General features: G+C 39.5%; 2 protein-coding genes across 3 annotated transcripts; one reads left to right on the forward strand and one right to left on the reverse strand.

Annotated features, from left to right (window-relative positions):
• The first annotated feature begins 901 nt into the window (after positions 1-901).
• Positions 902-8,964, forward strand: LOC147182464 (GTPase KRas). 2 transcript variants are annotated; one of them, XM_086091265.1, is made up of 5 exons: positions 902-1,203; positions 1,380-1,499; positions 3,093-3,271; positions 7,756-7,915; positions 7,995-8,964. In XM_086091265.1, exons 2-5 carry the CDS (start codon positions 1,389-1,391, stop codon positions 8,106-8,108), a joined length of 564 nt encoding a protein of 187 aa, XP_085947391.1. In that variant the 5' UTR covers positions 902-1,203; positions 1,380-1,388; the 3' UTR covers positions 8,109-8,964. The 2 variants fall into 2 exon arrangements, with proteins under 2 accessions (XP_085947391.1, XP_085947473.1); XM_086091347.1 differs by having other exon boundaries at positions 1,387-1,499.
• Positions 8,965-10,261: 1,297 nt separating this feature from the next.
• cbx7a (chromobox homolog 7a) lies at positions 10,262-16,226 on the reverse strand. Its single transcript, XM_086091162.1, has 6 exons — positions 15,930-16,226; positions 14,337-14,380; positions 14,141-14,206; positions 13,977-14,043; positions 11,796-12,069; positions 10,262-11,564 (listed from the first exon to the last, which is right to left on the reverse strand). Exons 1-6 carry the CDS (start codon positions 15,996-15,998, stop codon positions 11,128-11,130), a joined length of 957 nt encoding a protein of 318 aa, XP_085947288.1. The 5' UTR covers positions 15,999-16,226; the 3' UTR covers positions 10,262-11,127.
• Positions 16,227-25,241: the final 9,015 nt, after the last annotated feature.

Genomic DNA, 25,241 nt, shown 5'->3' on the forward strand with positions numbered 1-25,241 from the left:
TTTGTTTATGTATTTATTTATTTATTTATTTATTTATTTATTTATTTATTTGTTTATTTGTTTATTTGTTTTTTGTTTTTATTTTGTAAGGGGCGGGAACATTCAACTTAAAAAAAAAAGTTATGGGATGGCAACATTTCATATATACAGAATTATTTAGGTATAGAATATTTGTGTTTAAAAAGACTGGTAGAAGTAGAAGTCTACTGATTCAACTCTATGAGTTAAAAAATACAGACTTAACGTGGCTACTTAAGTACAAAAGTAATAAATAAATAAATAAATTAATGTTTGAGTCAAATATATAAAATACCCATTTAGATAAGTCAAAACAACAGATAAAAACAAAAAAACATTTATGCACACAAAATATGTTGTATTAATATGCAATTCTGTGATAGTTGTCGGGAACACACATCAAACAATTATGACCTAAAAAGCCATGAGGAATATCTCCGCGCTTTATTTCATTTTTTTAGTCCCCCCCATTTTTTAACGTCGTTCTGCTATCTGTGGATGTTTAAAAAAATTACTTAGTCTGTTTAGACACAGTACACTTACTCATTTTCAAATGATGAGAGAATAGCCTAAGTAACAAGTCATAACGTGAGTACTGAAGTAAAGTACAGTTCAGTAGAGTAACGAAGTATTTGTAGTTCGTTGCTTACCACCACCGTAGTACTGTACACTGACAAATCTAAGTGCAGTAAATACAGTGACGGTCGATGGATCTCCAGAGACCACGCCCAACTGTAGCCATTTCAATGCATGATTGGACACCAGTTTGTAAATAGGCGGGACTAATATGAAAATCTCCAGTATGATTGGACAAAATTAACGTCTGTTGTAGAGTCCTCGCCCTATTGGTCGTTTAGCGTGAGGATTAACGCAATCATTTTGACTTTTGCAATGATTCACAATGGAGGTTTAATGAAGGCTACATCTGATGTTGTGGTGGTCTGGTGTTTATTTACAACTTTAACATTTAGATGTAGTTAACCATCAGTTAGTCGTCATAAATCTTGACTTTTTGACTTTAGCTTTGTAAACGGCTCGAGGGCTTAAAGTATTTTGTTTTTGGAGTGCGGTTTGAGGAAGGAAATAGTCTTCAGGCTAACGCTATGTAGCAAGCTAGTGTCATACATTTACGCGTGAACTCCGGACCTGTGAACTCACACGCTGTTAACAAATCATATACTAAAGGTAAGCCTGGTTTCTTGCATAACGCGGACTTTAGCGCAGCTACGGTAGTGACGTAAGTTAAGAGTCAACATGTATGGGCATGGGTGTTCAAGTTAAATCTGGGTCGCCATGTCACGGCGCTGTATCAGATATCATCAGCTGTCTTCCAAGTGGTCGCTAATTTGCTTTCGCGTCAGTTTGCAGGCATGACCGAGTACAAGCTTGTGGTGGTCGGCGCAGGAGGCGTGGGGAAGAGCGCTCTCACCATCCAGCTCATCCAGAATCACTTTGTGGATGAATATGATCCAACCATCGAGGTGGGACTCACGACATGCACCTGTGACGTTCATATAAGGCTGCAATGTAAATGCACTCACTCTGACGTCTCTTTGCACGCCTGTATGAGTGGGATTTAGTTCTATGTGTTAGGGCGTGCAACACAAATGCAGCAGTGTAAATGGAATGTCCCCTTGAGAGATTACAATCGGTCGAATAAATGAAATTACTTTAAACCCGACAATGATCCCTTCACCTCTGATTTTCTACAACTTTTGAAGTGTGGTTGGAAATGGAAGGCAAATACCAGAACACAACTTATTTTTGTTCTGAACCTCCTAATTAGAGTGATAGAGGCAAATTACTTCTTGACTTTAAACATCTCTAATCTTTGAAACTACGCCATTTAAAAAGATGATTTGGTTTGTTTTAAAGCTCTTTCAAGGTCCTTAATACATGCATTGCTGATTGATGTGTTGTACTTTGTACATAACAACCCATTTTTAGGCATGTCTACGGACATTCTTGAAGTGTTCAAGCCATAAAAGGGCACCCATTGCCAAAAGTATTGATATGAAAAAAACAGTCGTATGTATTTAATTGATATACTTATTTAGATTAATGCAATCATTGCAGTCAATACTATTAACAAAGGAGGTCCAAAAAGTCTACACATCCCTGTTCAAATGGCAGTTGTTGTTTTTGTTATATACCAAAAGAAGACCATTTTAAGGCTTTTCCTCCTTTTATTAGTTAATTTATATCCAATCCATTTGAAATATATTTGTATAGTTTGCTTTTAGACTAGAAATATGGCTAGAGCATGTAGGAGTTATGTTTATTTCTTGCCTATGTTCTGTGTGTGTATGCTTAATAATCTCCCCCTTTTATATCTCTCCTCTTATATTCCATCATTGCCCATGCATTTGATGAGTAACATTTAATATTTCAGTATGTCCATCCATTATCTGAAGACTGAACCTCTTATCCTGTGGAGTAGATCTTTAAACAGGTTAAGCTAAGGTACTCATCTTTCACAGCACAAAAAGACATGACTAAGTTTTCAACAGTAATACATACCATATCCAAACATATCCATTCACGCTATCAAAACCCCCAAAGTGATTGTTGGGATCGGGGCATTCATTACACTTGACAAGATAGCGTCTGTTGTCATGACAATACAAAGAGAGAAGCTGCTCGTTTTAGTTGAGCATGAAGAGGAAGTAGGCGGTAGTATATTGTTTTTGATGCTGTTAAACCTGTTAACGTCCTTTTAAATTCTTCAACTATCAGTAATCTGGATCTCCAAGACCATGAAAGAGTCTCGCAGTTTGACAAACGGGCTGACGCACTTTCCCAGGATGCGTTAATAAGCATGATACATTTGACATCTGATTGTCCGAGACCACCGAAAGTTGAAATCAGCTCAACTGGTGACGTCACAAAGCAAACCTGTATCAGTGTTTCACACAACACAGAGCGGTTATTTTGTGATATCAATATACAAGAGGTGACGTTGGAGAATTGATGCATACCGCGGCCCGCCCGGTGATCTCACAACGGCACACTGAAATGGAAATGACTTGCGTGAGGTGCGGCATCCCAACGGCTCGCGTCCTTGTGTGCTGCAGGACTCGTACAGGAAGCAGGTGGTGATCGACGGGGAGACGTGTCTGCTGGACATCCTGGACACTGCGGGTCAGGAGGAGTACAGCGCCATGAGGGACCAATACATGAGGACGGGGGAGGGCTTCCTCTGCGTCTACGCCATCAACAACACCAAGTCCTTCGAGGACGTGCACTTGTACAGGTACAAGACACTTTTCGCAACATTCAGATCGTCTCAGAACGCTTGTCATAGTCTGAGGTGCATTTAAGATAGGGGTGTCAACATTTTTGAGTTAATTTAAAGTTCCTTTAACGCCACTTTTTTTTTTACGCGTGATCAATGATTCCAGTCGCAATGCAGCAGACACGTCCACGTCAAAATTTAGCAGTAATAAATGTAATAATAACGCATATATTTGTGGAGACTGGGCTCAAGTTGTATTTTACAATTTTAAAAAATGTGCAGAATTTCACAAGTTACTTCATGTTAAACATTAGATAGCTCTTAATATGAAATGAAAAATGCACTGAGCTGTCACCAACGTCTTACACATGCAATTATGCCATCTAGTGGCAGAATTATGACAACACAAATAAAAAATGACTCAGTTTTATGAATTATTATGAAATGACTGTATCAATGGCTAAAAGATGCAGCCATATTTCTATTAGTCTAACATTTTCCCACTTCTATGTTAACAAGAGTATGAAAAGTTTAAAAAATATATATTGTGCATTTTATTGTACATTCAGAACAGAATTTGTGATTAATTGTGAGTTAACTATTGAAGTCATGCGATTAATTACAATTGAAAATTCTAATCGGATGACACCCCTAATTTATGCTTTAAGATTTGCTTATGGGCAATTGTAATTTGTAATGTTTGTATTTATGTATTTTTTTGGTGGGTGCGGGGGTGGACCTCTTCAAATTGGACCTTTTTCATCAAACATATGCAAACTGATCTTATTCCCACATGGTCTAAAATAAATACATAACACCAGTTATTTTGATCTTGGACCTCAAGAGCCATGTAGTTTTACTATTGACGTTTTTCAAAAACACTGCAAAATTTGAGATATGTCCTAGTTTTCATTGTAGCTTTCCAGAGGTTGGTGTTATGGCATTGTAAGTGGTACCAAATGAAAGCTAATAAAATGTTTCTTGCATATGGTGGTAAACACATGAACACCTGTGTACATTGTATTTCATTTGAATGCACAAACATACATATTTTTTATGCTTGGAAAGGATGACATCATATGATCTAAAAATGTTACTGTTAATGCACATACAGTACAGGCCTAAAGTCTGGACACACCTCCTCATGCAATGATTCTATACATTGTAGATTCTCACTGAAGACATCACAACTAAGAAAGAACACATGTGGAGTTATGTACCGGTACTTAACTCTTTGACTGCCAGACGTTTTGAGAAAAGGGATGCTGTGAGTGCCAGACGATTTAAGCATTTTGACTGATCTTTCAAGGTCCACAGAAAATGTTCTGTTTGGACTATGGAAACACACGTACTACCAAATGAAAGACTGAACTCTCATCTTTCATCAGAAAGTGTTTCTACCTTATTCCGTTCTTCAGTAATCAACAATAGAAAATGGTTAGTTTCGCCCAAATGCGCTCGTTTTGGACCAAAATACGGAGAAATCAAGCTTTTAGTGAAACGATATTATTTCATGCACTCTAGTGAATTTTACACTTCTTTTTGTCCATGAATGATGCCACAAACACCTAAATAGTGCTTTACTTCTATAAAACACTAACACCAAGAATGAAAAAGTGTTTTTTCATAGCAAAATACGTTTATTTACATTCAGCAGTGTAACAATTTGACAACAATTTGGCAAACTATTTACAAATGTGTGCAACTGTGGTGCTATTTACAATTATGTGGATGTTTCAACGACAGTTTTTCTTTTTGTAACACTCCCCTGCGTGCAAGGAGACGCAACAGGATTTGCACAACAGATTAGTTTCACTGCGATTGCCTCTTTGCGTGCAGACGCCACACTTTCATGATGGCCTTTTTTTCCGGGGAATAGCAAGTATATACTGCAGTGTGTGTTTGGCCATGTTGCCATCAAGTCTACTATCAGGATCATGATACGGTTACGTTACGGTGGTGTTACGTCTGGCTTCCTCATGTCCTTCAGTTCCTATACCGGGTGGTAGATGTTCTGATCCATCTTATCCACTCCATTCATGGTGGCATCGTAGTCCAGAACCAGTGTCTTCTCCGTGATCAGACTGTACCCGCTCCTCCGATGAATATGCATTGGACTCGGGGTACTCTCCATTGTCCGATTGTGCAGAAGTGCTCGGTTGTGCTCCGCGTTTTCCGGCGTTAGCATCGCTAGCCGGTGAGGCTTTACGATCATAACGGTCGCGTCAACGCTTCCAACTTCGGCGTCAAGCTCGGAGTCACCATCATCATCATCGTCGACATCAATGCGCTTTTTAGTATTGATTGATGCTTTCCGTCTTTGAAAAAAATGCTTAAGCGTGAGCTGCTTGCAACCGGTCGCCATTGTTGCTTCATCAGCCATTGTCCCCTCAACACTCTAGCTCCGCCTCACGCCTTCTACTGACGCCCACCCAATCTTGTCCAAAGAGAGTCACCGCTGCCATCTAGGGGCCAAAACGAGTCATTATACTAACTAGATCTGCTTGATACTTTCAGCACAGCTGGCCAAGGCTTTCCTCCACCCGTTTCCCCAAAAAAACAAAAAAAAACATAGTGAACGTCTTTTAACGTCTATGGCGCCGCTCTGTGGGTTTTTACTAAACGTTATTTAACGTTTTTGGCAGTAAAAGAGTTTAAAAAAAAAATGAAAACATATTTTATATTGTAGTTTCTTCAAAATAGTCACTCTTTGCTCTGATTATTTTTTTGCACCCTCTTGGTATTGAAAATGGTTTTGTTGAAGGAGTTCCCAGAGGTGAGAATGCCAAGAGTGTGCAAAGCAGTCATCAGAGCAAAATCTGGCTATGTTGAAGAAACTAGAATATAAAACGTGTTTTCAGTATTTTTACCTTTTTTCACCTTTTACATAACTCCACGTGTTCATTCTTAGTTTTGATGCCTTCAGTGAGAATCTACCACTTAAATAGTCATGAGAATAAAGTAAACAAATTGAATGAGAAGTGTGTGTGTCCAAACTTTTGGCCTGTACTACTACTACTAATAATAATAATAATAATGATGCATCGGATTTATATAGAGCTTTTCTATCTAATCAGATACTCAAAAGACGCTCCACAGTGGTTACATTATCCGTGCGCTCACACATTTGCACTGTGGTGGCGGTAAGCTACTTAAGTAGCCACAGCTGCCCTGGAGCAGGCTGCCAATGTGCGCCTCCGACCACCACCAAACATTCGCACCTTCCATACACCACCGTGAGTAGCACTGGAGGCAATGTGTGCGAAGGGCCTTGACACATGACTTGGGGAGAGCGGGGATCCAACAGCCGACCTTCTGGTTACTGAACGACCATCTCCACACCCTGAGCCGCGGCCGCCACATATTACTGCATATCACATATGATCACTAATTATGCTTCATCTTTTCATTTCAGATGGTCAGTTAAGATTGATCTGTTAAGCTCACCCAATGATTCCCGAGCGCGGCTCCTGCTGCTGCTCACCGCTCCCTTACGGGATGGGTCAAATGCGGAGAAAGAATTTCGCCCCACTTGGGTGGGTGTGACAATCAGCGGTACTTAAACTTTAGCTCCTGATGCCGGAGCTGGGTTGCCCAATGAGATGCACATCACTGAATGACCTCGTGGCAGTAGTTGCCACCTTTCTTCTCTTCTCAGCTGGCTCGTCCCGTTCACTCGCATCGCTGACCACTTTCCCACTGCGGAGTTGTCTTCCAGAGGCCATGATGTCAGCAGTTGACAAATCTTAACAGATCAATCTCGACTGATCGTCCGAAGTGAAGAGATAAAACATCATGAGTCATATATGTGCATTGAGGGTAAACATTTTTAGATAAAGTTTTATGTATCTTATGATGTCATCCAAATATGTATGTTTGTGGGTGGTGGTGTTGCGCTGTTCTGTTGTTTCTCTTCAAAATAAAAGCAGTAAAACATCCGATGACGTCTCCATGCACATGCAACGTGACGTCAGCTACGTCATGTATGCAAATGTGTTAAAGGAGCGACGAGTCTTTGAAAGTTCCTTGACAGATTTGCTCAGAAGTGTCTTTGAACTAGCGTTTGATATTATGGTTGTGTGTTTGTTTTTTTGGACCTTAGTTCGAAACTAAATGCACCAAAATAGAACAAAACCTTCACACTTTTGTATCGTTGCAGTCTTGTGATCGTTGAAATGAAACTAATAGAAAGTGTCTGAACTGACATGGACGGGTTTCGATTTAATCTCACTTTTTTGGGTTATATTTGTACTCGTGATGCCTTTTTACTTCATGATTCAACATCCTGGGAAATGGTACAAAAGGATGTGACAGTCGCGCATGCTGTTAGATGCTCACGTCTTTGTGTACCACAATGTCGGTCATCTGACCACACGTATGCCATAGAAGTGATTAATATCTCTGAATTTGAGATCATAAATTGTCATCCAAAATACAACCCCCCCCCCCCCCAAAAAAAAATGGATGAACAATTGTGAATGGAAATGGTGTCGTCCCTCCAGAGAGCAGATCAACAGGGTGAAGGACAGCGACAGCGTTCCCATGGTGCTGGTGGGCAACAAGAGTGACTTGAGCTCACGCTCGGTGGAGACGCGACAGGCGCAGGAACTGGCCCGAAGCTACGGCGTGCCCTTTGTCGAGACCTCGGCCAAAACCAGACAGGTGCGCGGCCGTGACGGTGGTACGTTTTGCACACGTCGACATCAACGTGAGCCCCGTTTTGCGTTTGTGTTCCCGGCAGGGCGTGGAGGAAGCCTTCTATTCGCTGGTGAGAGAGATCAGAAGATACAAGGAGACCAACCGCAGCAACAAGAAGAGCAAGAAGAGCACTCAGAGACGTTGCATGATATTATAGTGATTGGCACATGCATCCTGTACAGCACTTGACACACACACACACACACATGTTAACGATCCCCTTCTATAGTCAGGTTTATCACAAGCTCTCCAACATGTTTGTCCATTTAATGCTGTGAATGTCCACACCAAACCGTATTGTTAGCTAGGTTTTTAACAGCAGCATTCAATTGTTTTTGTTTTGTTTTTGGAAAATACACTTCTCTCCAGTTAACTTGTTGCTAGCATGTGCGCTACAGTGGTGTGTCGCTGTATTTTGCACTGATGACACATTTGGGCCAAATGGCAATAGGCTAAAAGCCTTGTTGGCTGCTGACATTTCCGTGATTTTTTTTTCACACAAATACATCAAACTTTTTACTATTGACTCTTGTACCATTTGTTGAAATTGTTTCCTACGGCCCTGATTGATCGGTTATCGTTACATTTTTACCTTCTGTATTAAAAAAGCATAACACACTTGAGTCATCTCGCAGGCAGTCTAGTCTCCTGAATACTCACTGACCCATCACAGTCGTCAGTGGTGGTTTCTGGGATGTGCAATATGTGCAGCTGCACTCTGTGGTATTTCCGAAGGAAACCAAAATGCTACGTGAAATCATTTTCAATTTGGCATCGTGGCATGTAAATAGATCATTCATTGGTGTTTGGATCGGGAATTGGCCACCTTATAGAAGCGATGTGGAGGGCACAAAAGGGGTTCTCACTCAGGGCGCCATTCAAGCTCCAACAAACTGCACGAATGAGAAGTGCAGCTGCTTTAAATTTTGAATTTTGTGAATGAGCTCATTGAGTAGAACAAAAGAGTCGGAGAACAAAAACATTGAAATAAATGCTTGGCAGTGTCGATCATCCTCCATGACTGATTTTTTTCTGCTGCTTTTTGAGTTTTTAAATCTCGATGCTGTCAGTAGCTATACTGTTGCTGCTTTGAAGTAGAGCAGCTTGAAAGTGAAAGTTACCACATTATTAGGTCAACTGTCTCAGATCCAGATAGATGCAGCAGGAAGTCACCTTGTACAGTACAGTATTCAATTGTGCAGTGTTAATCCTATAATCCTTTCCACTGACAGTGTTGTCACTTGTTTGCTCTCTGGTGGTCACGACTTGCACATAAAGGAGTATAATTGACTTTTATCAAACACACTGAGCTCTTAATTAACAGGCCATTGGCACGGAGTCAATACGATGCATTTTTAAGAACAACGCGCCCTCTAGTGGGGATGTAAACATCTACAAGCGAAACCTGAAACGTTGAAGCGACACCTCGTTTGTCTTCTGAGGTTCCCACTACTTCGTCTTCTTCTTTTCCTGATTGACTCAAATTAAATGATAGAAGCCTATTTTGTTCAATTCAAGATTTTTATCGGGTATTCTTAAATAAATATTAATGGCTATAAAATAACCATTGATGGTAAATGTAGTTGCTGCTGCTCTTGGTTTCTTGTCAAATAAATAAAGTCGTTGTTTAATGAGAAAAATACATACTGTATGTAAAATTGCATATTTTACAATTACTTTAATTTTATTTTTTATAATAACTCAGCCAATTAGTAGATACGAATTGACCAATTTCACATAGGGGGAATTGGCTAAAATAATGCAACACGTACTACAGGACTTAATATTTTAAAGTCTATGGTCAGCCAGATGAAAGAATGCAGTGGACTGTACTTTACCCACTACTGCTATCGACAATCATTAATGCTCACATTTACACCTATGGATATTTTAGTCTTCAATTAAAGTGGGAGTTGGACATTTTAAAAAGACAGAAATGGGGTTGTAATTGTAGAACTTCATTAAAATTATCTGTGAAAAATCAGCCTTGCACTGACGTTACTACCAAAACAAAAAAAAGCACCATTTAATACTATAAGTCTAAATGTTTTTGCATGACAGATTTATTGACACCTTTATAGTCGCGCCAGCTGTCTCTGATTGGTTGCTTTTCCTCAGGCATTGTGGTCTCTTAATCAACTTAAGGATACAATCATTTTTCGCTTGAACTGGGTAGCCCAAAAAACACAAACAGAGGCATAAATGCTTATCTACCATGCTGCCCTATTTTAACGTACCTATGTCTATAATGACCACCAAAGTAATTATTATACCAGCTGAGCGATAAATAAATACATGCATTCTGAAAGGTCATACTTTCAGTTCATGTTTATTGGAAAGTCAGTTGAAATAAAAATGTTTTTTCTTCCGAGAAACGACAAAATTCAGACACAGTAGGTTCGCTTAGCTTATACACATGACATGCAATAAATAACAAAGGCTCTCTACTGTCTGATCTAATGCACATCTGCTTAGTGTACATTATTGTACAAAGCAAAACAGCAGCAGTGTAAAACGATACAGCTTCCTTTGAGAAAAGCACAAAGGCGAGTAGTGTAAAGAGTGAACTATCAACTGGTAATACAAAAATAGAACCAAGTAGCATTTATAGTACTTAAAACGGACAAACAGACAGCAAACACAACAGCGCTTCTTTTTTTGTGCATCCCTCTTCCTTCATACGAGCAGCACTCATTACTTCTCTTTGTTTTATTTCTGTGGAGACAGAAATAAACTCGGATCCAGGTGGCAATGTCTTTGCTAAACATATTTGTAAGAAAGGCTAATGAAATGAGACATCTATAAGAACATAGAGGATGTGAGCGTTGAGTCTTTCAGACACTTTTAGTAACAAGTAAGTGCATGGAAGAAGTGAGTTTGTTGACCTGTGTCTCGCTACCAGACTCTCCGGAATTCCTACCCCCAAAAATAATAATAATAAACATCGATAGTAAAAATCAAAAGTAGCTGCATGGAAGAAAGGAGTTGTTTGACCGCTGTCTCTCTCAAATTCCGAATAAAAGATCCTCAATAATAAAAATCACCACTCATTTCTCAATTCAAAGGCTATAATGTCTTCTCAGCAGGAATTTATCTTTGTAAACATGTTACATACACGACGATTTACAAAATGAGTGGCGAGTTTGATTACTGTTTTTGAATGGATGTGCCTTCACCTAGCATTCCTTAAAGAAGCCCTCCGCCTCGGTCGCCTCTTTAAAAGACACCGTCAGCGAATTAATGGTCACCTCGGTCGTGATCACCTTCCCAGGATGCTCTGATTGAGCGTCTGTCGTCGTTGTGGTAACGTTCTGATTGTGGACTCCGCCCGCTACCACTGAGGTCATGTCGTTTTTCAGGCACACGTCGAGACTCTCTGACCCTGACCGCGCCTCCTCCTCCTCCTCCTCTGTTTCACCGTCTGACCTGCCGCCTGCGGTAACCGCATCCGCCACTTCGTCGTCGAGTACCGAGTTACTGTCCTTTTGGTTGCACGCAACTGTTCCCGCGCTGCCATCTTGCAGGTCCGGCCACGTTTTGGTGCCGTTCTCCTCCACGTCCATCTCGAGATCTTGTCGCTCCAGTACGGGCGGCGAGCTGCACTCAGAATGACCTTGAAGGCATAAAGTTCACTTTCAGTCAAATAGACCATATACAAAACATAATTAGCTCTCCTAGCTCTATCATAACGCCATCATCATGACCAACATTAAAAAAAGAAATATGAAATGTAAATGTACTGAAAAGTTAAATATAACTGAACTATATTTAGGAAGTAATTAATTTGCGTACCACAAGAGGGAGCCCACATGCCACTATAAATGACTGTATAAAACCAACCAACCATATAAACTGTCTGCCCGTCTCTCCTCTATTTCGGGCCCTTGCTTCTCTTCTTCACTGGTGTCCTCCCAGTCCTCCACCTTCTTCTCGCAGGGCCCGACGGTTCTGTTGGACGCCAGCTGCTTCCTCCTCCTCCTTGCCGAGCGACAGTACGCGCTTCTCCGCTCCACATGGTCCACATCCGTGCTCATGGCGCGGGTGAGCGAGAGGCGAAGCCGGGACGGAGGTTTGTCCGGGGCCTTGTGGGCGCTCCGGAGGTCCATGGCGAAGATGTTCTGGAAGGGCACACATGAGGAGATAAGGAGATTGTAGCACACTAGGTAGAGACACAGCTTCTTTTTATTTATTTTTTCATTTTTTTTTTTACATAATTAGTGCCCAATCTACAAATATGCATTCGCAACATTGCAAAAAATCTGAGATTTAACCCTGGGGGCAGGTAAAACTTTTTTACCCCATATGCGGTATTTTGTCCCAAATTTGGACGCTCTTTGTAAGTGTGATAACTAAGTCATTTCTGAATATTTTCATTTACTTTCAACCCCTCAAAATGTTCAGTGGCATCAGACCTATCCATACATATGTAGTTTTTTTTGTATTTATTTTTTTATGCACTCTACGGACAATAAAAATGCGGAGAATGAATTTCGCCCCACAATCAGTGGTACTTTAACTTTAAAAGCAATAGTGTGCACTCAGCAAAAATAACTATAATGTACATAGAACACATTTTGTCCAGAATTATCACTTTGACCATGCACGCGCACACACACACATGTCACACACATACACGTGTGTGCGTGAGTGTTACTGCATCCACACACACACACACACACACACACACACACACACACACACACACACACACACATACCTGTCCTATCAATCCCGGCCGGCTTGTTTTGGTGCAACTATGGTCACATGGCAAATATATATGTCAGCTGAAGCAAAAATGATATGTAGCTCTCTAGCGCCACCTGGTAGATTTTTAACTCATTCACTGCTATAGACGTCAAAAATTCATTTGAACTATTTCTATTAGTTTAAAAAAAAATCCACTTTTGTTAACAAGAGCGTGGAAACCTAGAATTTGTTTTATTGTACATTTAAAACAGATATAAAATGTGTGATTAATAGTGAGTTAACTAGTGAAGTCATTTGATTAATTATGATTAAAAAATTTAATCGCCTGATGTCCCTAGTTTTTAATAATATTTTGTTTTTACTTTTTCTTTTTTAATCGTGTCAGGCGATTTAAATTTTTGATGCTAATTAATCGCATGACTTCAATAGTTAACTCACGATTAATCACAAATTTTATATCTGTTGTAAATGTACAATAAAAACAAATTCTAGGTTTTCATACTCTTGTTAACAAAAGTGGAAAAAAATGTTAAACTAATAGAAATAGTTCAAATGAATTGTTGACGTCTATAGCCGTCAATGGCAGTGAAGACTCAACTCACATTTCTTATTTTCCATCTTTAGTTGAGGCCCCACTGAAGGGACAAATTGTGTAATGATGGGAAATGCACTATAACTCATCAGATGTACAGTGCATCAAAAAACATGCAAAATTATGATTTATAATGGGGGTCAATGGGTCCAAATTTTGCACAATTACCCCTTTCACATTATAAATATTTGGCTTTGACATAAAATAACGACAATAGTAATTAAAAAATGATGGTTGGAGGCTGAGCCATTTTGAACTTCAACATGTTTGGACAATCTGGGTGAAATTTTAGCTCCCTAAGTGATTTAAAAAAAAATGCTTTATCTGTGATATGAATATTAATAATCATATAATGTCCACATTTTATACATATAAGTGATGATGGACAAGCTGTGTCCAAAAAGTTCCAGGACGGGGTCACAATAGATACATTTCAAGCCCAAACTAAATGTGGGCCAGATGATCACCCAGCAACAAATCCTGCTGTCTTCAGTGCGTGAGAAGAGGAAACATTTTTGTGGCAGGACAACTAGTTTGAAACTAGTTTTGAAAGTGTGTTTAGACTCCAGAAGGATTACTTTGAAAGGTAAAACTTGGGAGATTGGATTCAAAATAGTGACCCCAGTTCTGTAACTTTTCTGACACAAATTCAACCCTAGATGTAAATGTAAGCCAGCCCAGCCATGACTTGAAATCACATAAGAAAATATGCAAATCTTAGTTTACCCGCAGGACGAGGCTTCTGGGTCTGAGACCTTTCTTGCGATAGGCCTGAGCTCTGATCTTCTGCTGACTGAACATCACCAAAGAAAAAAAGACAAAGATATGAGCAAAAGAACAACAATAAATAAATAAATCCTGCAGCCTTTGACAAAGTGGACTTCACTCACTTCTCCTCGTAGGCCAGGACCAGGCGAGGGTCCAAAATGTTTTCCTCGGGCTCCCAAGTGCTGTACCTGCCAACGCCCACACAAGCACACATTAACATTCGTCATCTTCCTATGGAAGCAGGTCAGTCAGCGAGCTGGATGTGAGCGTATATTAAAAGGGATGATGTCATCGGGTGATGACTCAGTGATTACTCACTTTGGGGACCATCCCTGCCACTTTAGCAGGTACTCCACATTACCCTGCACACACAGAGAAGGAGAATGGAATATAGAGGAGATGCCACACAAAGTTGAACACAGAAAAACACGCTTTCTTAGAGGGGGGGGGGGGGGGGTCCTGTCATCTCCACTGCATACTGAATTGTCAGCCATTGAAAACAATCATATTTGGAAAATTCCAACAAGGGAAAGAATTTTCAACATTTCATTTCTCAGTGTCTTTTTTAGTTATCACATTAATTATAGACAAAATATCTTCTTACTGTTGAAAATGGATCAATGAGTCAAATATCCCTTTAAATTAGCAATGTATTAATTGTACATAAAAAAATGAAGTTATCAAATTAATTCTAGACAAAAAAAAAATGTACTGCTGAAGATGGCTCTATGAGTCAAGTATTCCTTTAAGAGCGAGTGTGGAGTGCTGCCTTGAGATACGAATGACCCAACGTACAGATTTTTCAAGGCCAATATTGACAATCGGTGTTGAAGCTTATTTTATTAAGTGTTCAACCAACTCCGCAGAGAGTTAATGACAGTAAGTCAAAGTTAATATAAAGGCAATTAAAGCTCGTTTGTGTAGTGGGGGTTCTTGCAATTAATTAAAAAATAAAAAGCCCCTACATCCTGAAGTCAGCTTTCAAATATGAGGCTGACATGCATGGCCACCACTACATCACCTTGATCTACATGAAGGTACAAGTATACGTACAAATCATTACCTTTGAGGGTATATAATTCCTTAAACCCTTAAAAGTACAGCGTGTACTTTATTGCGTGTGATGATGTCTGCCACTTTAAATAAAGTGTGTGTATGCGGGGAGGCGGGAGTATTATTCCCCTTGTCAAATGGCGTTCTTCTGAGGAATGACGTCAGTGAGCGGCCTCTTTCGGTCTCGCGCTCTCTCTCTTTTCAGAGTCGCGCGTGACGTGACGGTGCACGGTCACACGAGCGACTCTTCCAGAACCCTACACCGTACGTGCGGGGCTCAAATAGGTGGGGCTTCGGGAACATGTAAACAACGTGCTGTTGCGCAACCTTTACGTCACGAGTGCTGAACAATTGGAGCCTCCGCTGCGTACTACGATAACCACACAACTTTATGTAAACAAGAAGTTAGCTGCGTATTTTTTTATTTGTATTTTTTTTTAAGTAAATGCGTATTAATTAAAACGCGCTGCTTGGGAGCAACACAAAAACAACGTGCCTGCGTTTGTTCAGCCACCTTGCACACGAGTGCACGTACACGCCCCCTTCTCGCCGTGTAATACATCTGCGTGGGCTCCTGCACAAACATGCTGCAGCATCTCTGCACGGCACAGCAGCGAGACAACACTCAACTTCCAGAAATGACAAAAAAGAGCGCGTATGTCCTCCACAAATGAAACGAAACAGTATGTATGTCCTCCGCAAGAAACGAAAATAAGAGTTTGAACGTGTCTTGGAGTGAATGGAAAGTGCGTGGCCTAGTTTCGCGTTCGCGGACGCACCAGGCTCCTCTGTGGCGAAAAGCACACGGAAAATAAGTTATGTAAGTTGAGTGGAGTAGATTAAAGTGTCGGAGCGCACCTTTCGGACTCTTTTCTTCGTGATGGACTCCACTGCAAACACTTGGTCTCCAATGGATGACAGCTCCATCCCCGCTCCAAACAAGCAGCCTCCGTTTAGGCGAAATTGGGAGGAGGAGCGAAAAGAAACACCTTCAAAAGGAGAAAAATTTTCGTTTCGGGCCACTGAAACGCCTCCGATGCGTCTCGATGTTCGGGTCGCCTCACGCAGTGTTCTCGTGGCTCACTTTTTTGAATCTGCGACACATCAACACGGGACTACGCGTTGCTTTAAGTCTCGCGCGCGCTCCCGACGCCATTACGTAGGGCCGAGCCCCCAAGTGCGTGGCCGCGCACGCACGCAAATGAAAGAGAGATGAGAGAGATGGACAAGGTCACTGTGCAAAGTAAGGAGTTGGAATTTAACCATTGCATAAATGCCTTAAAAGTAGTAAGTGAGTAGTTATAGAAAATACTGTTTTATTATAAAAATATTTTATACTATACACTACTACTATTCTTTCTCTCTCTCTCCATATATATATATATTAGGGGTGCTAGAAAAATAAATTCGGCAATATATCGCGATATCGCAGCGCGTAATTCTCTAATTGATTCGATATGCAGCCAAATCGATTTTTAAACATCAATTTTTTATGAGAATATTCAACAAAACTTTTTACTTAGGGTTAGCATTCACACGTTAAGCATGGAAGAATGTTATATTAATGGAACATTAAGCCTTAATATTTTATTTCAGTGCTGTTCAAAATGAAACAGACTGCAACCTGTTTGTTAAATGCAGTGGCTCAGTTATAAGCCTGAATTTTCAGATAAATAAATACATTTTCATACAAATCTTACAGTGTACATGTACAAGTTTACTGATTAGTATTTTCAAAATTTAAGTTTTAAAAAAATCGCAATAATCTATTTATAGATTCGTATCGGGATCAAATCGAATCGTGACCTATGAATTGAATCGCCAGGTACTAGGCAATTCACACCCCTAATATATATATATATATATATAGTATGTTTCATGCTCCTTTCTAGTGTTCCAATTTTGTAATTGTGCGTTCACCACAGTCTTTTGACAATATACCTCACACTTTCATTGTACTGATTCAGCCTGCTCAATTATTTCCGCTTTTCAATGCCCAAGCAAAATGACTGCTACTTTCAAAGTTGTGCTGAATGATGTGAATGTTATCATTAAAGCTAATTCAACCATGTCATCTGCCCGGATGGAAAAAGACTATAAACTGTGAATATACGCAATGGCGTAGCAAGGGTGCCCAGGGGCCTCAAACAAGAAGGGATTGAGGGCCCTGGCAGATGGGGTTTGGGGTGGGTTGACACGGGGCACGACAAACAACCATTCGTCAGATGCATGTTGTTAAATTTAAAAATTGCACATCTGCATCTTAAAGGCATCAAAACTATGGACAACTATTGGACACATGTGGAGTTATGTACTTATGAACAGGTTATGTACAGGTGAAAATAATACAATAAATACATAAATAAATAGCCACCCTTTTCTCTGATTACTTTTTTGCACATTCTTGGCATTCTCTGGATGAGCTTCAAAAGGTAGTCATCTGGAAGGGTTTTCCAACAGTTTTTAATGAGTTCCCAGATGTAAGGATGCCCTATGCAAAAAAAAAGTAACCAGAGCAAAGGATGGCCATTTTGAAGAATCTATAATATAAAACATGTTATTTCACTTTTTTTGTTAAGTACTGTAGTGGACCAAACATGGACAAGGTTACACAGGTGCTTCAAAAAAAGATTCAATTTAATCAAATCGGAGCAAAAAGACTTAACAAAAAATTCCAACATCAACTAGTAGCTAAAGTTTTGGATCCCAATTTAAAAGAGGTCAACTTAACATAACACAAATTAAACTGGACTGAGCTTTAGACAAACAACTCAGGTAGCTTAAATAGGGTTGGACCAACCTAAATGAACACAAGAGGGAGGTATGACTACAAATCAAACAAAATAACCAACTTAATTCTATAGGACAAATTAACAAAAACATATACCAACACTAACAAGTGAAAACTATAGTGCATTTAAACGAAATTAACAAAAATAAATACTCCAAACAAATCATTGAACAAATACATTCCCCCCCTCCAGTCTTGAACAATGGCAGGTGCCAGATCTTCACTCCTCCCACCTTCCAGCCTGGTGGCTTCCCTCAAACAAGAACAAATGCAGTAAATATTCAGACAAATATTAATATATATATAATAAGAACGTGTGTCTAAACTTTCGGCCTGTACTGCATATTCAATATTAAAGTTAATAAACTGCGGAAAAGTCCAAACTTGGTTGATTCAACATATGTTCAAGCCATTTTCAAAAGTGGTGCTTCCTCGATTTGGTTTGTGCAAAAACAGTTATTAGGCTATATGTTGACGATTCCGTGATCTCACTCTGTACTCGATTCGACTCCAGGCACCACTGTCTTGCTTTCTTTTCTCTTCTCACTCTTTTTCTCTTTCGTTTTTCACTCCCAGATGGATAGCTCCTCTTCATCCTGCCAGTCTTGTCGGAGAATCTTCTGTCACTTTATTTGTTTACACACTAGCGCACGCAAGGCTGTGACTGTGATGAGCAACAAGTGGGGGAGGGGCGAGTTTGACTCGCGGGGCCCCTTTAGGGAATTTGAGACGGTCAATTGTCATTGCACCTTGGCACTCCTGATGTGAAAGAATAAGATATGCGGTTTGTGCGAAATCTGTTGGCCCTCTGGGGGCCCCTCTGACTAGGGGGCCTCAAGCAATTGCCTGGTTTGCCTAATGGCAAGCTACGCCTCTGCGTATCGTGGAAGTGCACGGTAACTCAACTCTTTGTCCTTCATTCATCGTTTTGTATCCAAAGACACAAAACGATGAATGCTGAACCTTTGCTTCAATGTCAGGTTCTCCAACTGCAGTCTGCGAATTTCCTCCTAGAGAGTTGCGTTTATGTCTTGTACCAGATTAACAGCAGCAGCAAGACAGGGACAGTAAATCTGTTTTTTTTTTTTAAAGAATGCTGGCTGATGTTGCGGTTGAAATGTATTCTAATGAAATCAAATCTCCTGATTAACGGGAAATGTAAACAAAAAAAAAGAAAAAAAAAACAAACTTGAACTTCGTAAGCATTAGCGGGGTGTACATGCAGATTTTTGTTGTCATTCTGATTGAAATCATTCCAAATGAAGATATCTGGCCAGCTGTTTACATGTGACATAATCCAGTCCCATCTGGTGTATACATGTGCCGCTGTACGTTTAATCGGAACACATGTTTTACAGACGTGTGGCATGCAGATCGATCGACATCATGTGATTTATCAAGATGGATGTCAGTCATCTATTTAAGCACAGTAATTGCAATTGTTTTTACGAGAGCTGGGTGACTGGGGTCATATGATCCTCCTTGTCTCATAACACTTTTTTTTTTTTTTAATCAACCAAGGAACACATTATATAACTCAAGTTGTAACACTCATCATTTAAGATAACAATGTAGCGGAGAATGCCGCCGCTAGGCTTATCTCTCGTAGATCAGGTTCGGCCACATCACTCAAATTTTGCCATCCTTGCTCTGACTCCATTTAAAAATTTGAATAGTCCCTTACAAGCCCTCAACGAGCCGGCTCCTCCACACTTGGTGGATCTGGTCCCATTTGATTGTGCTGTTAGGTCACTGTGGTCTGCTGACCGCCTTTTACTTTCTGTCCCTCACACAAGATTCGCTCCGAAAGATGATCGAGCCTTGCAGTCTGTCGCGCTCAAATTGTTGAATAGACTTCCATTTGAGCAAAGGCCTTCCTCTTCTGTAGGTAGACCTTTTTAAAATACAGTCCAAAGCACATTTGTTGCGGCAGACATTCCTGTAAGACTTGATTATTGATTAATAATTGTTTTGATTTGTTTTGCACTTGTATTCCCAGTTTACTATTTCATGTTGTATTCCATCTACCTGAAACACATTCCTCCCTCTTTGCTAATTGTATCGAATACATGAATTGCAAATATTGTTCGACTGAACCAATTTCTTGCATCGAACTGTCTGACCTTTGTTTTTGTAGTTATGAAATATACTGTATGCATGCTCCCAAAGGAAATCATTAAAAGTAAGAATCATTTCCAGCCTGAATCAGTCACCATGATCCAAACATTATGAACCACACTGGCAATGTTTTAAGTATGTTTTAAACATTCCAAAGTGTGAAAATGACTTTTAACACCAAATGCCTTTTTGTGTTTAATCAAAATGAGACATTTGCAAACATCTTTTATTACTTTAGAAAACCATTTTCAACATTTATCTTTGTCTCTGTTATGGCTCAAACGGAATCATAATCAATTAATGGGGAAACAAATATGGTCAGAAAAAATGGATTGGGCAATATATCGCGATATTACAGCGCGCAATTCTTAAATCAATTCGATATGCGACCGAATCGATTTTTAAACATCCATTTTTTATAGGAAGAAAACGTTTTACTTAGGGTTAGGATTCACACATTAAGCATGGAAGAATGTTTAATTAATGGAACACTAAGCCGTAATATTTGATTTCAGTGCTGTTCAAACATGAAACAGACTGCAGCCTGTTTGTTAAATGCAGTGGCTCAGTTATAAGCCAGAATTTTCAGATAATTAAATAAATTTTCATACAAATCTTACAGTGTACATGTACAAGTTTACTGATTGGTATTTTCTAAATTTGAGTTAAAAAAAATTGGATATCGCAATAATCAATTTATAGATTTGTATCGGGATTAATCGAATCGAATCGTGACCTATGAATCGTGATATGAATCGAATCGCCAGGTACGAGGCAATTCACACCCCTAGTGTATTGTAATCTGATTTTGAAGTCATAGTATGAATACCCCCCAACTGACATTAAACCTGAAGTAGCCTCAGGAGTGGATATCAAACTAGTATCCCTTCACATTAATTCAATACTCAAGACGTTAACCCCCAGTTTTAAAAACATTGTTGAGTATTGCTCCCTGTCAATATTGCTTCATTGATGTTTATTTGGTTTAGTTTAATCAATAAACAATACTAAGTACAGAACAATCATTGGCTGATAAACAGTAGGGCTAATCGGAAAAAATATATATATTTTGTGATACATCTTAACCCTCTGAGGCTCTAATTAAACTTTAGTAACAGGAAAAATCCGATATTTGGGGAAAATTATCATATGGGGTATACAATTCAGATTTTTTTTTTTGTTTACGAAACCTTCACATACAATGCATTCTGGGATGTTGCAGATTTATAACATTGACCCGGTGTGGTAAAAACGCTGAAGACTGAATGTGGTATGAACACTAACTATATTTGCATAGCTGGTTCAAAACAATATTACAAAATGCTTTACAGTGGCAAAATAACAACAAAAACTAAAAATTGGAAAACAATAAATTACAATAGTAGGAACTAAATTACAATAATAACAATAACAACAACAAAAAGTTTTTGTATCAAACTATAATACCAATAATGCTACATCTCAAATCCTAATTGAGAAAGCCATGCCTGAATGTCACTTCTTCGGGTGGTAGACCCCAAATTTTTTTTGTCTTTTGTAAAGCACAAAAGTACTTTGCATTTGCGTGGAGGCATTCTTGCACAGTCTGCATCGTCCATGTTTATCAGCATGAATGGGAAAATGATCGAATCAGTCTAGTCCAGGGGTGGGCACACTCGGTCCTCGAGGGCCGGAGCCCCGCAGGTTTTGGATGTTTCCCTTCTCTAACACAGCTGATATATGAACAGCTCATCAGCAAGCTCTGCATGAGCCTGATAAGGATGCTGGTGATTGGAATCAGCTGCAGTTCAAGTAGGGAATTAATTATTTCATTTTCCATAGGATATACCATCACCTCAAACTAATAAGTAAACATTGGTGATAGGAAAATAACCCTAGCATTGCTTGTTGCTCAAAATATAGGCAACCCAATAGATAAAGCATGTGGCATCCATTGGTACATCTCCAGGCACACGTTGCAAATCTGCAACAATGAAATACAGCTGGGGCAAAACCTACAAATTGGCATATACTCTATCTCCGTATTCTCCTGGGTCATCTTTTGCAGAAATGGTTTCAAAATAAAGGAGATTGGTAGTGATACACAAATGAAATTGATGCCTAGAAAATCCATTTCAGTGAAGCCAAGAAGGCAGACATTTTGAAAACGAGAGAGCTTGCCATCTCGTGAGCTACTGGGAAACAGTTTGTTGCTAATGCACAACGAAGGTCCGCAGCGGTACTTTTGAGTAAAAAAATGAATGTGGATTCATTAGGGGATAAGCAATTAGTTGTTTCAAATATGCAATGTCTGCCTTGAGAGGGATAAAGCAATTCAAAAAAAAAAATCAGATCAATAGGATAATCAAGTCTAAAAATATTCGATAGCCCTTGTTCATAGCGATGCTTAAAAAAAAACGCAGTTAAAAAAGTTGTTTGCAAGCCTCTCCTCGCCTACTATTTGAGAACCGTTATTTAAGCTTAAAGCTACATGCTATTTATGTTAGCATCTACTTGGTACAATTAATTGTAGCATATAATTGGCAGTGGTGAAGTCAGTATCTGTACGGTACCTGTGACCTTGAACTGGATACATGGTATAGAATATATATATATAATTTTTAAAACAAAAAATTAACAATAAAAACTACTGTTGACATGAGAGTAGCTTCTAATGAAGTTTTCCAGCATTAATCAAGAGTCATCCAGCCTTTAAAAAAAGAAGGAAAAAAAGAGTCATCCAGCCTGAGCGTGAAACGTGGAGGGAGTCACACTTGCAAAGACACTAAAGATCGCAATCTGCAATTGAAAGGGAAACCTCACTGCACTCACTCTGGTGAAAATGCCCCCCCACCCACTGGCCATGTTTGGTCCAAATATAGAACTAAAGTGATAAACAACAAAGAGATAATTGTAATCTTCTTAAAACTATGCAAAACAATGTGTCTACAAAGAGGAGACTTCTTTTAAAAAGTGAGGTCATTTTTTATGTTAAAAGACAGATTCTTAAACTTGAACCTAATACCCGATTGCCCCCGACCCTCCCTCTCTCTCCCTCTCTGGGAGTAGCTGGACATGAAGAATGAGCGGCGGCCGGTTGCTTCAGGCCCAGATAACGCTGCCTGTTCCCCGTTAGGGAACCGGATCATTTACAGTAAAACTAAGTCCGCACACACGCGGGGTCTACTGTCATGGTCTGCATGCACCTGGAATGCTTGCATCACTTACGGGCACTGGTCACCATGGCAACTGTTGCTACAGCAACCGCTGAAAAGCTGGATGATGATGATGATGAGCCAGCAGGAAGAGTTGATAAGCGGCTCGGGGATGAACAGTGATCCATGTTGCCTGTAACCTTTGACCTATAAATGCAGTGAGATAGATCTGGAAATATAAGCGACGCTGCACAGAGATATTCAGAGACAAAAACTTTATTAAGTGGCAAATTTGTGAGAATTATTTTATTTTTTGTAAATTTGCCACTTTATTAAGGGGCAAATTTGTGAATTTATAAAGTGGCAAATTTGTGACTTTTTCTCTCTCAATATTACCCCTCTAAAAATATATATATTTATACGGGGCCCTATTACGCAGGAGTATAAAAGAACAATTGACACTGCGTAAAAACTGAGTCTCAAAATAATGACCAAAATTTAAGTACAGCAGCCTATTGGGCCCAAGTGTTCATAAAAAAAACAAAAATAAAAAATAAAACAGCCAAAGGTATAATTATCCAGTACAGTGTTTCATATTAGTGTAAGCCTCTGTAACATTGTGCAGGTTGAATATCTACACTGCTTTTATAAAAAGAAAAAAAAACTACTTCACTTTAATGAAAATGTATGACACATAAAAGTTCAATATAAATGTAACCTAAACAAATACATGTTTGAAAAACTGTTTGAAAAGATTAAATGCAAATACAGTATATTGTACTTAAACGTGGACTACAGTCAAACCCGTCATACTCATTTGCTGATTTTTTTTCAAGACTTTTAAATAGCGATATTTTTTGTGTGGAAAATGCATATTTATCAGCATTTTTGTAATTCTTTTGAACTTGGAAGTGTCCGAGATTTGTGGTCCTGTCGGGGGAAAAATAATAATAATGATAATAATGAGCTGGTAATTGCAAATGCTATTTTGTAGGACCCCTGGAATTGTTACCATTCTTTTTCCCCCTTACAGCGCCCTGCTCAGAAGTCTACAGAAATATTCTATCTGCACAATGCCCAAGTGACAAAGGTTCAAAAGTTCATCAGGGTATACGAGTGGAACGTTTTCGACCGGCCAATTCAAATCTGGAGACATAAACCCCAAAGAGCATTTTACTTGTTAAAGAGGAGAGAGCAGGGAGTGACTAAAGTAAATGAGTGGCAGTAACTCATCTGAAAGGACTTGAGCTGTGGAACTGGAGGGTCCGGATCTAGTCTGTTTCCTGACTACTGCGATGTGTTGAGCAAGACCCCCCCCCCCCCCCCCAATCAAGAGGTGCAGCACCGATTGCTGAATTAACCGTGGGGAAATCCAATGAGCATAATAATTAAAAACAAAATAGAAAGCAAAAGTTCAACTATGAGTCAAACGATTTGCGACTAAACCGACACTTAAATCTATCCGAAGTCTGTTCACTTGAAAAGGTGGCGATACTGGAATTCTAAACTGAAATGTCAAATGTTCTGCCTCACTGTCTCAATACTTTTGGACGGGACTGTGGGTCCATTACGACAGTCGCGGTGTCAAATGTTTTCATCATTGCCACACAGTCTGAATTATTAAGATGTCTGCTGGCCATTAGCTGAGCGGCACTGTGTTTGTTTACAGAGGAGACATTCAGCTAGACCGCGAGGCAGTTACACATCTTTTTTTTTTACTTATACACACTACTCACAAAAAGTTATGGAAATTTGGCTTTTGAATGAAATTTCAGGATGAAAAAAATTTCAAGAAAAAAACTTGGCCAAGGGACTGAATTTGGCGCTTAGCATTAGCATAATACCACTATTCTGCACGTACATTTGTCTTTTCTTCTTGAACTTATAAGAACAACTACTAGCCTATACATTGAAGTGTTCCCGTTGATATACTGTATTTGATTAACCGGTCACTTGATTGGTCTGAACATGGGCACTTATAAAGGTGGGCATTGTCATTGACTGGAATTGATGATTGATGGAAGTGCCCACCTTTTGGCGTGTGCTTCAGCACTTTCAGCGAATGCTTGATATTGGGAAGCCTCACAAAAATACACGGATTGAGAAGGGCCGTGCGTACTCACCGCG

Source organism: Leptonotus elevatus, chromosome 1 (assembly GCF_054856555.1).
Source record: "Leptonotus elevatus isolate MCC_2025b chromosome 1, RoL_Lele_1.0, whole genome shotgun sequence".
In the NCBI taxonomy this organism is placed as follows: Eukaryota; Metazoa; Chordata; class Actinopteri; order Syngnathiformes; family Syngnathidae; genus Leptonotus; species Leptonotus elevatus.

What these genes read in the sequence shown, in the direction of transcription:
- LOC147182464 (XM_086091265.1), top strand. Translation starts at nt 1,389, where the DNA reads ATGACCGAGTACAAGCTTGTGGTGGTCGGCGCAGGAGGCGTGGGGAAG. An exon ending in AATATGATCCAACCATCGAG is followed by an intron (nt 1,500 to 3,092) that starts GTGGGACTCACG and finishes TGTGTGCTGCAG; the next exon opens with GACTCGTACAGGAAGCAGGT. An exon ending in CCTCGGCCAAAACCAGACAG is followed by an intron (nt 7,916 to 7,994) that starts GTGCGCGGCCGT and finishes TGTTCCCGGCAG; the next exon opens with GGCGTGGAGGAAGCCTTCTA.
- cbx7a (XM_086091162.1), bottom strand. Translation starts at nt 15,998, where the DNA reads ATGGAGCTGTCATCCATTGGAGACCAAGTGTTTGCAGTGGAGTCCATC. An exon ending in TGGCAGGGATGGTCCCCAAA is followed by an intron (nt 14,207 to 14,336) that starts GTGAGTAATCAC and finishes GGGCGTTGGCAG; the next exon opens with GTACAGCACTTGGGAGCCCG. An exon ending in GTCCTGGCCTACGAGGAGAA is followed by an intron (nt 14,044 to 14,140) that starts GTGAGTGAAGTC and finishes GGTGATGTTCAG; the next exon opens with TCAGCAGAAGATCAGAGCTC.